This window comes from Grampus griseus (genome assembly GCF_964374135.1).
Source record: "Grampus griseus genome assembly, chromosome: 17".
Taxonomy (NCBI): Eukaryota; Metazoa; Chordata; class Mammalia; order Artiodactyla; family Delphinidae; genus Grampus; species Grampus griseus.
Window position 1 is genome coordinate 32,917,781 of NC_139011.1, and position 17,734 is coordinate 32,935,514.

General features: G+C 33.7%; 1 protein-coding gene across 28 annotated transcripts in view; it reads right to left on the reverse strand.

Moving 5' to 3' along the window:
• RIMS2 (regulating synaptic membrane exocytosis 2) overlaps positions 1–17,734 on the reverse strand; it is a gene marked incomplete at its 5' end in the record, with an annotated part of 569,746 nt that overhangs the window by 222,185 nt on the left and 329,827 nt on the right. For all 28 annotated transcript variants that reach the window (XM_082675015.1, XM_082675035.1, XM_082675011.1 and 25 more), the window contains 3 exons: positions 9,261–9,414; positions 11,484–11,655; positions 16,269–16,399. In XM_082675015.1, the coding sequence (XP_082531141.1) occupies positions 9,261–9,414; positions 11,484–11,655; positions 16,269–16,399 (457 nt within the window). The remainder of the gene's footprint in view (positions 1–9,260; positions 9,415–11,483; positions 11,656–16,268; positions 16,400–17,734) is intronic.

The window sequence follows — 17,734 nt, forward strand, 5'->3', positions numbered from 1 at the left end:
GAATAAAATAGAACTTCCTGAATCTCACAAAGTAGCACAAAAATCTTACAAAAAATATCAAAATATAATGGGTAAATATTTAAAGCTTTTCCCAAGGAAAGGGGAACCAAACATAGATGCCAACTTTTACTCAACAATGTCACTTCCACACAGTATTTTATTATACGACCTAGTCAAGGCATTAAGAAAGAAAAAAAAGCAAGCTATAACAATTTGAAAGAAAAAAATTGTCGTTATTCACAAATGACATATATTGTTAAATCAAAATTCAAAATTTATTAAAATTAATTAAATAATTTAATTCAAAAAAATCAGACTTTAAATCAGACTTTAAAGCCAAGATAAGCAACCCCTTTGTATAGTTATTACCTCTGATCAATTCATAAGAAATTACTTAGACAAACAGCTTTCATAACCAACCTAAAAATAGGATATATTGGTGTATATTTATAGAAAGAAACTGTATATGGCAATGAAAATAAATTTCAATTACATGCAACAATACTGATAAATATTACAAAACAGTGGTAAGAAAAAAGTCACATGTAAAAGAAATATATTGTGTAATCTCATTTCTACGAAATTCACATATGTGTGCGTATTCCATTTATACGAAGTTAAAAATAAGCGAAAATATTCTATGGTATTTGTTATCTTGACGGGGTAATAATTACTGGAAGAGAGCAAGAGAGAGGCTGGAAGCATGCTGGTGATGGTTTATTTCTCGATGTGGGTGCTAGTTACATGGTATGGTTACTTGGTCAAAATTTACCCATGAGAATATTTACGATATATACATGTTTCTATATGAATTCTATACTTCTGTAAAAAGTTTACTTAAAAATGTGGAGTTCTGCCTCTGAGAATGATAGAATACCTTATATCGGACTAACTCTCCTGCCAGTAATAATCCTAAATTCTGGAAAAATATTTTAATAAAAAAACTGTTTAAAGATACCAGAGAACAAACAAATTCAGGCAGAAATTGGTAATATGACCTTTGAAATAAGAAAAGCACCTATTTAACCAGTTTTCCCCTAAGGGCCTTCCCAATTTGGTTCACTGCAGAGGAATTACTGCTCAGGAAAAAACCTCAGTCTTACAAGGCTAAGCCAAAGGTCAGAATTCAGAGTTGTGAGAGCAGATAGAATTGTAGGGAAATCCTGGAAATCCTGGAAATCCTAGAAATCCTGGAAAGGGCGAGCCAGACAAGGAGGAGACCCCAAATTTACACTCAGTGGTCCCAAAAATCCTTACCTAAATTACAAATTGCAGAGAGAAAAACAAGAAGAAACTCAGCAGAAAGCCACAGCTGAAAGACTAAAAGAGCTGCAAGAAAATTTCAGCAAATTCCTAATGTACAGGATACAGAGGTTGGAGATTAAATCCCATTAATTATAGGTTTTGGCCAATATCTTGAACTTTGCCTACAGTTCAAAACTAGACATAAGAACCACAAACTAGACTGAGGACTATACCTTAGAACTATGCAAAGAACCAAAATAGAATGAAAATAAAAACTTAACACATCTTTCATTGGTTTAGCATGTCTGCTAAAATGACATGCAGTAATTCTTCAAAATCCAGAGTCTCTAAAATGTATTAAACACAATATCCAGTACACAAAAACATTAGTAGATATATAAAACATACAGAATGTGACCCCTAATCAAAGGAAAAAAGAGAAATTTTAGTAAGCCCACAGAAGACTAAGATGTTGGAATTAGCAGACTTTGAAATAAACTATAGATATATTAAAGAATTTACAGGATTATATATATGGATAGAAATATATATTATTATTGTATTATATTTATACACATATATATTTATATCAACATATGCGTAGATATAATCTAATCCTATAAATTCTTTAATATATCTACATATACCTACACATATTTGTTTGTATACACACACACACATACAATAGAACAAGGGGAATTTCAGAAAGGATACAGAAACTTCTAAGAACACAAAATATAAAGCTTGAAATGAAAAATACAGTATATTTAATAAGACAACTCATAGTATGGTTTTAGCAGAAAATTGGACACTGTAGAAGAAACTGTCAACTTGAAGACAAGTAAATAAAAATATCAAAACTGAGGAAGAGAGAAAAAATGATTAAAATAAAAAACAACACAGACTCAATAACCTGTGGAAAAATGTCAATAGGTCTTTATACATGTAACTGCCGTCCAAGAAGGATAGAGGTGAGACAACTGGGTAGAGGAACTGAAAGAAATATTGGCCCCAAATCCCCCAAAATAGTTGAAATCCTGAGAAACCTTAATTATGAAATCATGTCTCTTTTATCTTACACCTTTCAATAGTATCATTTTAGTTTAATCTCAATGATTTGTTTCCATTCACTTTTCTTTGAAGACTTGTGGTCATGAGGGTGAATAAAAGTATAGTAGATACAATGTTTTCTATTTTAAAAAGTGAAAGGGGTGATATATTATACTTCTCCAAGTAAAGAATTAATATTTGAGATGTCAAAGAGATGAATCTGGTTAATATGAGAGAAAAAAAATGAAGGATCAAATTAAAGAAAACTCTGATTGGATCGTTATGGTTCAAATTGTGATGAGAATTGTTAATAAGATATCAAGGAGCCAGTGCCGGCAACACTGAGGCTTGTCTGCTAAGAGCTCCGGAGAGGGAGGAACCTGCTCCTACTGCTGGGGTCTTGGACAGCTCAAGTTTTTTCCAGCTCTTGTTCCAATCAGGTTTTTGAAGATGGACCAAAAGACCACAGTCACCCTCCTTGAGCTTGCTACAAAGAGTCTGCTGAATAATGAGCCTGCAGCTATCCATGCCCTGGACGAAATCCCAAGAGACCTCTTTGTTCCATTGTTCAACGCTGCCTTCTCCGGTGGGCATAAGACGATACTAAAGGCAATGAGTTGCGCCACCTCAGTTGGATTCACTGTATCTACCTTACTGTCGCCTTTCTAACAGAGATGTCACTGTCCTGTCCCAGAGCTCTCAGGCCACCCACCTCAGGGTATTGAGTCTCAGTAACAACCAGATCTTCTCAGAAGTTTATGAGCCCTTCCAGACTCTGCTGGAGAAGGTCTCAAGCACCCTGCAACATCTGGAGATAAACAATTGTATGATAACTGATTCTACTCTCTCTGTCGTCCTCCCAGCCCTGAGCCACTGTACCCACCTCCGTGTCCTTAGCTTTGCCTTCAATCTCATTACGATGCCTGTGCTCAAGAGCCTTCTGCAGCACTTGACATCCTTGATGAAGCTGAAGTATGTGATTTATCCTGTCCCTGTCCATTGCTACAAGGAATGGAATGACAGTTTGAACCGACAGAAACTTGCTGAAGTTCAGGCTCAGTTGGAGGCGATGCTGCACGGGGCACAGCAGAACCACATGAAATGGGCCACTCGTTCAGAGTGATTTCCACAGTACAGGGAGGTGTTTCAACACTGATGTGTGGCCATGAAAGCGTTCACTTTTTTTTTTTTTTTTTTTTTTGCCTGAAACCCAAGTTTGTAGAGACACATATGTAAAGTTCTACTGTTCTAGGAAACTGGGGTTAGGAACACTGGATATGTAAACTGATCTCTATAAAAGAGGAACTTTAAAAAGGAAATAGAGGAATTTGAAAAGTCTGCTGGATCTCTTGCCCACTGCCCTCTACATCTTCTGGTTACTAACCACAGTGTTGGGTATGTGACGCAAGCTGACCCAGTCATGGTACATCATTTCCTTATCCACACTGATTGGTTCACTTATCCATTTATGGGCACTTGACACAAGTCAGATCAATTGAAACTCTTCCTAGAGGTGGTAGCTGTTGAATAATTTTACCCTCTAGGGACCTGCAAACTTCTTGTGTTTCTGATTACCTCAGGTGGCTTATGAGAAACCGTATGCAACTAAAAGGAAACAAACTATGCCCACTACCTACTGGTATCTTCATCAGCATATTGCTGCCTGATTTCCCAGGTCTCAGACCCCTGGCTCAGTTATTCCTTATTCCACACACATTCACCAAGTATCTGTTATGATTTAGGTACTTTTCCAGGTGCTAAGGAAGATAAAGTCCCTGATCTCACTCAGAGTGTAGACATTCCTATGATTTATCAGTTTCTCTACTCTTTCTTAGAAGCCTTGGGAAATTATTTATTCCCCCATAACACAGTATTTTTTTCACTTTTTCCCCTTACATAGTCTGCTCAAATGATATTGGCCATTTTATGCTGTTGAGTAGCTGCTCAGGCCTCAGGTCATGGCTTAAACGTTACCTCCTCAGATAGGTTTTCTCTTACTTCCCCATTTAAGTAGATTTATTCTGCTGCTGCTTTTGCTTAAGGTACCATGTATATTTCCTTCATGGTACACATTGTTTCATATGTATTTGCTCCCTCTGCCCTTCCACTAGAGTTGCACTGCTCAGTATGGTGCACACTAACCATATGTGGCTTCTGAACTCTAGAAATTTGGCTACTCTCAAATGTGATGTACACTAGGTGTTGAATGCACACTGTGTATCCAAGAGTTAGTAAGAAACAAAGGATGTAGAATAACTAATTGATAATTTACATGTATTGTTTACATGTTGAAATAACATACTGCATAACAAAGACAGTAAAGATAAAAGAATGTACATTAAATTCTTTATATCCTTAAGTGTTAAAATGATAGCTTTGTATTTCAAAGACTTAGTAAGAAAATGTTATAATAATTACGTGTTTATATGTTTACATGTCAACATGAAAAAACATTGCATTCCAAAGACTAATTGAGAGAAAATAAAGTTAATTAATAGGTTGTACCTACTGTTTATATGTTGAAATGGTAACATAGAAAATGTCAACGATCTGATAACAGAAAAGAATGGAAAAAATAATTAGTATTTTGTGTATAGTGTTTCCTTGTTGAAGTGAAAACAGATTGCATTTTCCTTGTTGAAATGAAAACAGGTCGCAGTTTAAAGACTTAGTAAGAAAGAAGAATGTAAAAGTAATGAATGTTGTTTACATTGTTTCCTTGTTGAAATGATAACACACACATTTTAAAGACTCAGTAAAAAATTTTTTACAATTATTTTTTCTTATTGCTTACATGTTGAAGTGATAAACTGCATTTCAAAAACAGATAAAATATAAAACTTAATTAATAATTAATAAAAATAGTTAATAAAAAATATCAAGGAATAAACATATTTGTAAAGGAAGATTTTTGTCTTAAGACACTATACACTATGCCCTGAGAAAACCGTAATTCAAAAAGAGTCATGTACCAAAATGTTCATTGCAGCTCTATTTACAATAGCCCGGAGATGGAAACAACCTAAGTGTCCATCATCGGATGAATGGATAAAGAAGATGTGGCACATATATACAATGGAATATTACTCAGCCATAAAAAGAAATGAAATTGAGCTATTTGTAATGAGGTGGATAGACCTAGAGTCTGTCATACAGAGTGAAGTAAGTCAGAAAGAGAAAAACAAATACCGTATGCTAACACATATATATGGAATCTAAGAAAAAAAAATGTCATTAAGAACCTAGGGGTAAGACGGGAATAAAGACACAGACCTACTAGAGAATGGACTTGAGGATATGGGGAGGGGGAAGGGTAAGCTGTGACAAAGTGAGAGAGAGGTATGGACATATATACACTACCAAATGTAAGGTAGATAGCCAGTGGAAAGCAGTTGCATAGCACAGGGAGATCAGCTCGGTGCTTTGTGACTGCCTGGAGGGGTGGGATAGGGCGGGTGGGAGGGAGGGAGACGCAAGAGGGAAGAGATATGGGAACATATGTATATGTATAACTGATTCACTTTGCTATAAAGCAGAAACTAACACACCATTGTAAAGCATTTATACTCCAATAAAAAAAAAAAGACACTATACAACTTTAACTGAATAACAGTAAAGAATACAACAATAAAAATGTAAATATCAAAATACACTTTTCAGAACAATCTTTTTAAGTTTCAGGAAAGTAATGAATAAAGTTTCTCATCAATGAATCAAAAATAAAATTATGTGAATATGTGAGATATTTTGCCAACCTCACTTCTCTATTGATACATTTTAATTATTTGAACTCATAGCTTTAGTCTTGCATACATTTTCAAAAATGCTTAATCAATCACTCTTTGAAATATGCACTGCTCTTCCCATCCTTTGGTAATGTCAAAACAACAATGTCTGTGAAGGGAGTGGGCAAGAGCAGCCTGAAGAAAAATTGTTGGAGGAAATGTTAATTCCTCATCATCAAAATTTTGATTTCTCATAGCCTAATTTCTTTCAAAGTTTTGAACAATGAGCATGTGATCATTACTAGATTTTTTAATACATACAACCTTCTTATTTTTCCACATGCAGGAATACTGGTATAAGAGGTCATCTATTTCAAATACTTTTACCAATATCTTTATTTGGGAAATCATTTAAAGTTTATAATCAATGTTGTCTGGACTCCGTCTAGAAAAGATTTTTTTCAGAATATTTAAACTATCTACAAAATATGAAACAATTATTTTTAGAATGGTTTTTATATATTTCCTTATATGTTAGTAAATAATTTACTAATATCTGTTTAATGAAGTATTGCTTTGAATCATTTAATCTACAAATTTAAAATAGGAAATCGTCATGGGAAGAACAGAATCCCAACACCAACAACATTACCATTTATTTATTCTGAATAACAGTAAATGTCCATGTACATTTAATAAGTTCATAGACTCAGAATGTTACTCATAAGCCTCAGAGATTGAATTACCAAAACATGATGTGAATGTAGGGAATAAATAAGGGGTTACTATACATTTTTGATGGTTAACTGTTCATATATATATGTTCTATATATGATCTTTGACAGTTTCAACATACTTGTAAATAAATTTCATATAGACCTTTCCATGGAGAAAAACCCTAAAGGAGGTTCTTGTCATCAACAAAACTTTACAATAATTCATGTAGTTACTTATTAATACCCTAACTTGAACTTGTCATTGATGAGCAATATATATCAATACTTAGCCAATGGTACTGTCTTTAACTTTCTGACTATTCCTGAGTGTTATTTCCTAATCTTCTTTTATCATATCATTTTTATCTATCTTTATGCCTACATATTGCTAATAAATTATGACAACATTTTAGGCATAAAGCACCAAATTCAGTCATATATTCAAATATTGAAAATTAATTTTATTAGAGGTTAGTTGATAGTGGCAAGACTCACAGAGTACAACATGGAGCTATTATATTACCCAGGGGTAAATTTAACATTATTAATGATTAAGTAACAGAAGAGCCATTGTGAGGATGGAAAATATTAAAATCTGCAAAATTGATTAAATTAAACTAATTGCACGAAAATCCATGATTTATACAACTAACTAGAAAGTACTCTATTTTTGTTGTTCCTCACGTACAGTATTCTTAGCTAGGGCAGAAAAAAATAATGAAAATTATCGGTAGATTTAAGAGTTTCAGATAATGAGAGTCATCAAACCTACTCCTTATTGCAATAACAACTGGAGTAAATAGAGAAGAGGCCAATCCTATAAGAAAGGGCAATAATAGCCTATAAACCTAAACTATAAGAATTAGCAGAAAATGAATTATACTAGTAAACTTCATGTAGCAACCCATCATCCCACATTGTGATTTAGAGACAATGTACTGAATAGATTACAGTGGCCAGAAAGAGCAGACACTCTGAATTTAGTCCACGTAAATTTCATGGTAATGTAGATACAACAAAGGATGTTGTAATGGCAACTGCAAATAAGGGTGGGTAGGTGTTTACTCTGTGAGGAAGCTGAAAAAAGTGAGCGCTGTAAAATTAATGTTAAATTAATGCCCTCCAGGGTAAGAGACTGTATCTAATGGAAATAAAGTTCCAGTCATTAGAGACATTATTTTCAAAAGAAGTGAAGATAATTCTCTACGCTTTCCTATGACTAACTATCCCATAAGACCAATGCTTTGCTCTACTTCTCTATTCAACAAACAGCCTTCTGATATGTAATTTAGCCCTCTATTCAGCAGAAAGGGTGTGATCCATTTAGACAAGACTTATTTGTTATATGGCCAAGTATCCTTTCCATGATTGGTGCCAAGACGACGTGGCATTCATGCTTATAAATTTACACTTCTGAAATTTGGTTAATCTCAATCAGTTCTCCATTACTTGACAAAAATGTTGCTAAACCTGAACCATGATGGCTCCGTGAAGATAAAATTATCCCATGAATACTATCCAAAGCAAAAAGCACCCCCTTCACCTTTCAATAAGATTCATCAGAAAAAAACAAATAAATTTGAGCTGTAGGAGCATCAAACCAACAATGCCACTTTTCAATGTGGAAAACATTTCTGAGTTTCCTCTAAGAGTCTCTGGATTGATCTGTTTTATAGTTTGGACTGTGCATAATTCAGAGTAAAATGCAAACACTGAAAATAATAATAATGACAACAACAACAACAATAATAACATCAGTTTACATTCCAGAGATTAACTCTTAGAACCACTCTGTGATGTACGTACTATTATTTCCATTTTCTAAATGAGGAAAGTGAAACAGAGAGAGATGACCTACCTCAAATCATACAACTCTTTTTTTTTTTTTTTTTTCGCGGTATGCGGGCCTCTCAGTGTTGTGGCCTCTCCCGTTGCGGAGCACAGGCTCCGGACGCGCAGGCTCAGCGGCCATGGCTCATGGGCCCAGCTGCTCCGTGGCATGTGGGATCCTCCCGGACCGGGGCACGAACCCATGTCCCCTGAATCGGCAGGCGGACTCTCAACCACTGCGCCACCAGGGAAGCCCCCATACAACTCTTAAGTGAGAGGATTAATATTTACACTCAAGTTTGTCTGAGTAATGTTCATAGTCACGGTTTCAACCACTATGCTATACTTGTTATCCTACATATTCATAAAATACTTGGCTTAATGACAGTGGAAATCATAATTTCAGATATCTACAGGTACATCACCAAATTCTACTACGTTAGCTATCTCATTCCTATATTTTAGATTCTAAGAGGTAAAATTAAAACATAACTATGCTTCATTGTGTGTCATACTGTGATGAGTACTACATGTATACAGTTGAGTGTATCAAACAATTTAAAAGCTTCAATAAAAGCTATGAAAATACTAACAGATGACTGTTAATACCCATAATGGTATCTTCAAATTCTATGTCATATATATCATTCAAGATAATTCAATAAAGGTACAATAAATTTTACTGAAAACTTACTTTGCAACCTCCGTGTTGGGCTCTCTCCATGTAGTTGTCGTCGTGGCATATATGGAGAAGGGTGGGGAAGTGGCAATGAAGAAACATCGTGGGTCTGAAGTTTGTACCAATGTGGTTCATCATCTAATAAGGCTGTTTCTAATTCAATTAAAATCTACAAAGCCAAGAGAAAGGACTGTCTTATGACAATAATATAGAAATTCTCTTAAAAGGTTTCATTATAATAATGATAATTATAATAGTAATGCTATTAGGTCGAAAGCAAGGTTATGCTGCAGAATTGCCCACATGTTTGACAGTAACTAAATAAGAGATAAGTATATATAACTTCTTATTGAGTTAATGGCTTTGAATTTCTAAGACATTTATTTTGTAGACCCTTGAACACCTATCTGCTAGAGGCTGTTAAATATGCCATTACATAAATAGCACTTACTACTAAAAGTCTGTAATAATAACTGGTATATATATGCCATTTTACAGTTTAAAAAACATTTTCATTTACATTCATTAATTTAACCTTCACAAACTCTGAAATGGAGAGATTAAAAACAAATTAGAAGTGCTTACTGTGTGTTAAGAACCATGTCATATGTTATCTTAATTCTCAGGAAAAAACTACTAGGTTGGTCTTATTATTCAACTTTTACAAATAAGGATACCAAGGCTGAAAAAGGTTAAAAAACTTGTTTAAGCCCACATCATTGGTTAGTGAAAGAGCCGTAATATAAGTCAAAGGCTGTCTTACTTAAAATTCTGTTTAACATATCATGCTGCTAAGGATTCAAAACAGGAAAGGAAAGGAAAAAAAAAGAATGGATTTTCAATATGAACCATGTTATAATATGAATATCTAATAAATTTACAAAGGAAATCAGTCCATAGAAATAAATGATTCTTTTTATTTTCTTTTAAAGTCATGTGCAAATATGACAGTGTCTGGTTTAAGTATATGAGAACTGCTATATGATGATAAATCACTATTTAGCTATGGGAGGTAAAAATGTAAAACAACTAAGGTACTCTTCATTCTTCCTAAATTCTCCCTAGTCATTTTCAAAATTATAAGCACTGTGTTCCAAATGGTCACACACACACACACACACACACACACACACATTTAATTCTCACTCTAACCCTGAATTGCATACTACTATCATTCTCACTTGATTGAAGAGGAAACTAAAGTACAAATATATTAAATAACTTGCTGAAGGACCTAAGGCCAGGAAGTAGTAGTGTCAGGAATGCAGAACCAGGCAGCTGGCGCTAATCTCTGCTCCTAGTCATTATGTTACCCTTCTTTCCAACTGGTTTACCACTCTTTGATTCCTTAGCTAACAACATTCAGTTTAATATTTCTATGGATTGTTGCTTTTCCCATGGTATTACATTTAATTTACTCAGGAAAACCAACCACACTGAAAAAACTGAAAGCAGTTCTCTTAGTACGTTAATAGCTGGAAAACTGCCTCTCATCCGCCCCTCTCCAATTCATTCTCCACATTACAGCTAGAAATATTTTTCTCAAGTACAAATGCAATCAAGCCAGTCTCTTTAAAACCTGTCATTTGTTCCCATTATCTACAGGATAATATCCAAACTCTTAATATGATATATGAAGGTGTCATGTTTAACTCTCAAGACTCATTTCTTATCACATTCTTTTCCCATTTCAATACAGTTGTCCAAGACCCCCGCAACTCTAGTATTTTGTTATTCCCTCTGCAGGAACTTTACTTCCCTTGACTATGCTAAATTCCAGTTTCTCTGTGGATCCTTCCATGGACCACTTCCCCTTCCCTGCACAGCAATTATGTATTCCTACTGCACTTCCCTGAAAGAGCATCTGCCATACTATGTTATAGTTGTTCACTCACTTGTGTGTATCCCAGTGGATTATAAATTCCTTGAAGAAAGTAATATACCTTATTGACCTTTGATACCTCAGTCCCTAGCACATTACAGATACAGTACAGGGCTGAAAAACTGATCTATAAATAAATGATTTAATTACTAGTTGTACAATTGGTTCAGTAAACTGAAATACATGTACTATAGAGGCATCAATAAGTTTTTTCTTAAAACAGCAGCTAAATTCATTCTGTTAAATTATGTCTAGGTGTTTCAGTTATTCAAAATATAATATTTTGCTGATAGTCATATAAACAAAAGTATTCAGGATGACATGAATAGTCTAAGCTTTAAAATAGTTCCAGATACCTCTCCTAAGAATTCACTTTCTTCCTCTCGAACTCGAGCTTGATCCCAAAGGGTAATCTCCAGCATTCGTTCCCGAAATTCTCTTCGGTGGACTGGAGAATAAATGAATGTTTGGTTCCATTTGGGTTCCAATGTTTTCTTTACTGTTTTAGTTCTTCTTTTGTTTTTATCACTATGAAAAAAATAAGAATATATGAGCTTATATAAATCTTCATTTTAACTTTTGCCCTAAAATTTATTAACTTAAAATTTCTCAGGAAAGAAGTTTTCCCACAAATTTATCATACCTTAAATATACTGTAATCTTTAAAATTACTATTAAAATTTATAAGGTATATAATTATATCACCTTATAAGTATGACTTAATAATAGAAATATTTCAATAAATCTGAAAATTTTCCATGATAGATAATTAAAAACTTAACTTTTCTCAAATTCTAAATAAAACCAGACTGAAGAATCTTAACTCTAATTTTTTTTAACACATTGCCCTATTGGAAACCTTTAAATTGGAAATTAACCTGTTAGTTACATATAGTAGTACTTTTAGTATTTGTACATATGCAAATGCAAATACTGTACTTAGTATTTGTAACCAATATACTATTCACTTAAACTAACGGAAGTCCCTTGTACAGTAAGTTTGGTGAATTGCGATGTTCACAACTTTACATCCATATAGTTTAGCTAATAAGCAATTGTAATTACATCTTATCAAGTTACACACTTATGTATAATTAATACATACTTGCTCATTTGACATTTATCAAGTCTTTAAAGACATAGTAAAATTATTTCTGTGTGAGGCAGCCACTATAACCTGGGCTGGAAATGCAAGCTGGCCATCCTGATAGACAGAACTTCCAACTCAGAAGCTTTCATACATTTTTTTGACTTCATATTTCTATCAAGTGAATGCTTTTGATTATGCATTCCATTGTATACACATATTTTTATAAATTGTATGTATGTATTACTATATTGTACTAATATATTGTATTCATTGGTAAATATACAAAAATAGGAATTAAAGATAGGTGAAAATGAAAATTCAAGTATTTCTTTATGAACTCCAATGAATTGTTTCATACATCTCCTGGGTACATCCGTTCTTCTTGGAGATCACTACTCTAGCTTATTAGAGAGGATCAGTGTCTGAATAGGAATGAAGAAAATCATCTAGGACGGCAACGTTAAGCTATTAGAAGAGCCTATTTGAAGTGAGAAGTGCAACTGAACTCCAAGTGGAACCATATTAACTTCTACAAATTCTCTCAACACAGCACAGTTCTAAGAGTGTTGGGAAATAGGAAGCAGGGAGAACTAAGAAGGGACAGAGTGCCTCCAAATTAGGGAGGGTATGCAACTTCTCCCAGGTGAATACAGAGCTTAATGTTTAATACAGATTTGACTTAATCAAGAACATGTATGTTTCCAAAGCATATATATTTAATGTAGCAAAAAGCCATTTTAAAGCAATGTATCTTTATTAATTTCTAAGGCCTCCACAGGAAAATAACTTTGGAAACCCACGTAGGAAATTTTATCTCCATTCAAATTTATGAAAAAGAAGTGGTACTGCAAATAAAAATACCTAAATAAGAGAAATAATGACAAAGACTATGACTTATGACTCTTGTCACTTCCTCCTTCTAAGATTTTAACAAATATTTATAAAGCATCTACTTATATTCTATCCATTAAAGAATGAACTATGAAACCCTGTCAGAGATAAAATTCCTTCCACCAAGGTCAGGAAGAAAGCATTCAGGGGGAACCTTGCCATCTAATCCAAGATTGGTTTATACTGCAACGTGAAAGGAAACAGAAGAATAAGCTTTGACTTCCTCTTAAGGAGTGAAAAAAGTTCTCAGAGAATGACTATTTTAGGGGGAATTTCTAATTCTGGATAGGAGGGAGACTAGATTATCTCTGAAGTTCCTCACTAACCTACCTTATATGATTACAATTTAATAAGGCAATTTTGTGTGTATTGAAGCACCAATCCATGAAAATAACCATGGAAAGTTACCTTATCTTCAGCAAATTACAAAAAAAGTAAATGAGTTATTCTTTTCAAGAAGTATAACTAACGCCTTCAAAATAAGATCATTCTGTATAAGTCAAATACTGAAAAGTTGCTAAAATTATTTAAAAACTAAGGTCAGTAAGCATGTTATAGAGATATTTTTAAATAGCAGCCTAAGGATAATAAAATAGATAATTGATCTCTAACAACATCATTAAAATGTTGAGAAAGTATTTTTTAAAAAATCTAACTAAAGTTTTTTCTATTTTCATGTTACCAGTACTTTTGTTTTCCATTTGATTTAACAGCATGCAAAGACTTGATATTTTTACTCAAAATAAAGGGAAAAATATATTTTGACTCGCAACCAATATAAAAAAAGATATAAAAAAGTGTTAGAGCATACCTAGCTATTTTTTAGGGTACCTAGCATATTATATAGAAAATAAATGTTTTGAATGGCTTAACTGACATACTGACATTCTAGACTAAATTCCTTCTATGTAGCCTCACTTGTCCCTCCAGGAATTCTTATCAATAAAAAGGCATCAACTGTTTTTTCTGTTTACTTAGGCAAGTACAGTTGGCCCTCAGTATCCACAGATGCAGAGCTATGTCATTTTATATAAACAACTTGAGCATTGCACATTTTGGTATCCATGGGCTTCTTGGGACCTGTAGTTTTTCTCACAAGAAATTGTCAAGAAAAAAGAAATAACTCATACCAAAAGCACAAACAGTCCTTTATTCATGTGTAAAAACTTGTATCAACAGAAAAAAAAAAAAAAGTCGAGATGATAATGTAGCTGTTTGAGTTGACCAGAGAATTCTTTTTTCCGTTAAGGATAAAACCCTGACACAACTCTATCAATAAAGTGAGTTACAAACTTGCCTAAATATTCTTCAAATTCCTGATAACTGTCAAGAAAACTCAGCTGAGAAATAAACTGAGAAAAAAATATCCAAACGTTTCTCACATTCTTTGCTATTGAGAAAAGATAAAAACCCTACATCTGGAATATAAAGAAGTCTTTGAAGGGACTTTCCCTTCCATTTGACCTCTATCTGCTTAGAAAGTGAGGGGAGGTATAAAAAATAAAACGAAACACAAGTAGTCAACCAAAAAACAAAAATTTGAGAGACTTTTATCATCTTGAAAAGCAAGCATTTTTCTTCAAAGGTCTGAATAAGTAGAAACTTAAGTTATGTGTGTGCATAAAAGCACAGCACTTTCTGCGAGTTTTTTTTTTTTTTTTTTTTTTTTTTTTGCGGTACGCTGGCCTCTCCGTGCTGTGGCCTCTGCCGTTGCGGAGCACAGGCTCTGAATGCGCAGGCTCAACGGCCATGGCTCATGGGCCCAGCCGCTCCGCGGCATGTGGGATCTTCCCGGACCGGGGCACGAACCCATGTCCCCTGCATCGGCAGGCGGACTCTCAACCACTGCGCCACCAGGGAAGCCCTCTGCGAGTTTTTATGATGGCATTCTAAGGATGCTTAGACTAATAAACTATGCTCTGAGAAGCCAAGTGACTTGGCCTCCATCCAGGATGGTAGGTAATATGGCTGTGACATCTGTCATCCAACTGAAGTTTAAGCTGGAGTTGAGTTATTGCATATCCTCTTCTTCCCTTGCAGTTCAAAGTGTATCCCTCTCCAAAAGACAACCTAAGTTGTTAGAGAACAACTTCCTTCGAGTCAACTTTGTAAGATAAAATTATATGGCACAGCTTCTAATAGCTTAAGAGGCTATGGCACCCTTGCATATTTTCTAATTCATTTTACAAATTTTATTTCAAAATATATATCAAATAAAGTATAAGACCTTTGCTAATTGCCTACTTCCTTTCCTTTATTTTCTTTGTTGAAATTGTTCTTCAGATGATACTTTGGCACTCAACATGGATGACTTTTAACTTGAACTGAGTAATAGAGGGTCCAAACGTGTATAAATATGTTTAAGATCACATCTGTGCCCAGCTGCTTCCAACCTGAGAAAAATGAAGAGCCCAGCCCTGAAAACCAGTGTTGCAGAAGAGCTGGGGAAAGGGAAATTGGTGCATTACTTCTTTCTTTTTTTATGATGCTTATTGAATAATCTCTTCTATTTTGTATGTGTCTGAAATTAAGAATGATTATATGATTTTTGAAAAGCTATTTCTCCTATTCTGATTCCTCTATTTAAATCAGGATAGATCAATATCATGTATGTTGATTAGCATGGACACAAAGCAAAGGACACTTTAGGTAGCTGATTCTAGGCCCAGTGGTAAAGATTCCTTGGTGATATGGGTGGTGAAATATAAAGCACATTCACTAATTTTACATAATATAGAGAAATAATATCTTAGTAAAAGGAGGTAAAAATTGTAGAGGAACATGATGAGTATCCTTTAGTACCATTTCCAGCTTTCTGCCTCTGTAGTTTATGTTAAAAATGTATTGACTTAAAGGAGCATAATTTTAATGAGTTTGATTTAAAAAAAAAATACATTATTTAAGAAGTAAACCACACAATCTAAAATAAATATTTGATAAAATAATCTATATTATAAACATTTGACATAGGTTTTAAAACAATCTCGAAGTATTTACTGTCACTATTTTGATTCTTAAGAATCATTATGCTTATATTAAACTTCATAAGTATCTAACTGGCATAATATTTTAAAATAAATGATACAGAATCAAAACACCTCCTGCTATTAACATTTCTCATTTATTTTCAAGAACATTTATTTTTGCTTCATATCCCTACCTTCTGTCTGGAAGAAAGTAAATTTTAACATAAGGATTCCTTGGCCTCCCATCTTCCCTGGAAAGGAGATCTTTTGCTCCCAAAATTGTAACTATTAATTGGTGACCAACCTTGTCAAACCATAGTTTTATCTGAAAAGCAAAAATATTCATTTATCAGTTTAAACATTTACTAATATAACATAACGTTTACATTCCCAATCTTTGCCCCATTCTCTTACACTAATATTAGCACAGAATATAAACTTCACTTCGTAAATTGCAGTTAAGGTAAAAGGATATGCTATAATAACTTCAATGAACAGAGAAATTATTTCAGATATTTTAGTTTGATTGATAAATCACTTGAACTTTTTATAATCTAATTTGATAGCTTATTAACATGCACATAATAATTACACTACCATAACTAAGGACTTTATATAGGATTGCTTTGTGTCTACCTTTATGCAGGAATCACGGTAGTTCATTTTGGTTCCCCTACAATAGTGAGTTCAGAATAAGTGCTCAAAGTGAATTGAATAGATAAGTTCCTTATATGGCATTCATAGGGAATTTTTAAGCAAATGTTTTATGTTATACCACAGCAAAGACCTTTCAAAAATTATAAGTAACTGGGAATTACTAGAAGCTTTAGTAAATCTACTCCTTAAGTTTGTTTTTAAAACTGTAATAAATTCGTCTTTTAAAATTTCTTACGCAGACATAAAGTCTTTTTTTTTGCTTGTGAAGCAAATGTATTTATCCTCAGAATAATAAGCGTATATTTTATAATTCGAGATGAGAAAATTAGAATAATTTGCCTATGCCATAATTAAGGATTAGAACTTCACATTCAGCTGCTGAATTCATTTGACTTAATAATTGTCACCTCCCACACACATACCTCACACTCCCACACCTAGCTAGTTGATTTTACCATATCAGGATCTATGATGACTATGGCTCTGATCCACATTCGGTTCAGAATTCAGCACATCTCTGACCACTATCTTGAAACTGAAATTGAATTGGAAATTTGGAATTTGGGAAAAAGTTCTATTTAGGTAATATGTATTTTTCATTTTATATGTGTATATATGTGTGTGTGTGTGTGTGTGTGTGTGTGTGTGTGTGTATCCAATGGTTTGATTTTTTTCTTTTAACTTGGATTTACAATGTTTGCGGTAGTTTAAAAAACTTAAATATACATCTCATGTCAGTCCCTTCCTCTCTTCTCCAAAGCAGACAGTCAGCTCTGGGCCAGGCTCTAGGATATATAAATAAATATAGACCATCTACATAAAAATCATACAAATAAATATATGTATATATGATATATCAGTAGTTCAGTTCCAATTCTAACATGGCTTTGTTGAGTCCCTCACTTCATATCTTAGAGAATGAGAGGCCGAGCAAGACTTTTAAGTCAGAAGACTAATGGCCCAGAAGAGTATATAAAATTATTTATACACTTTTCTTTTCGGT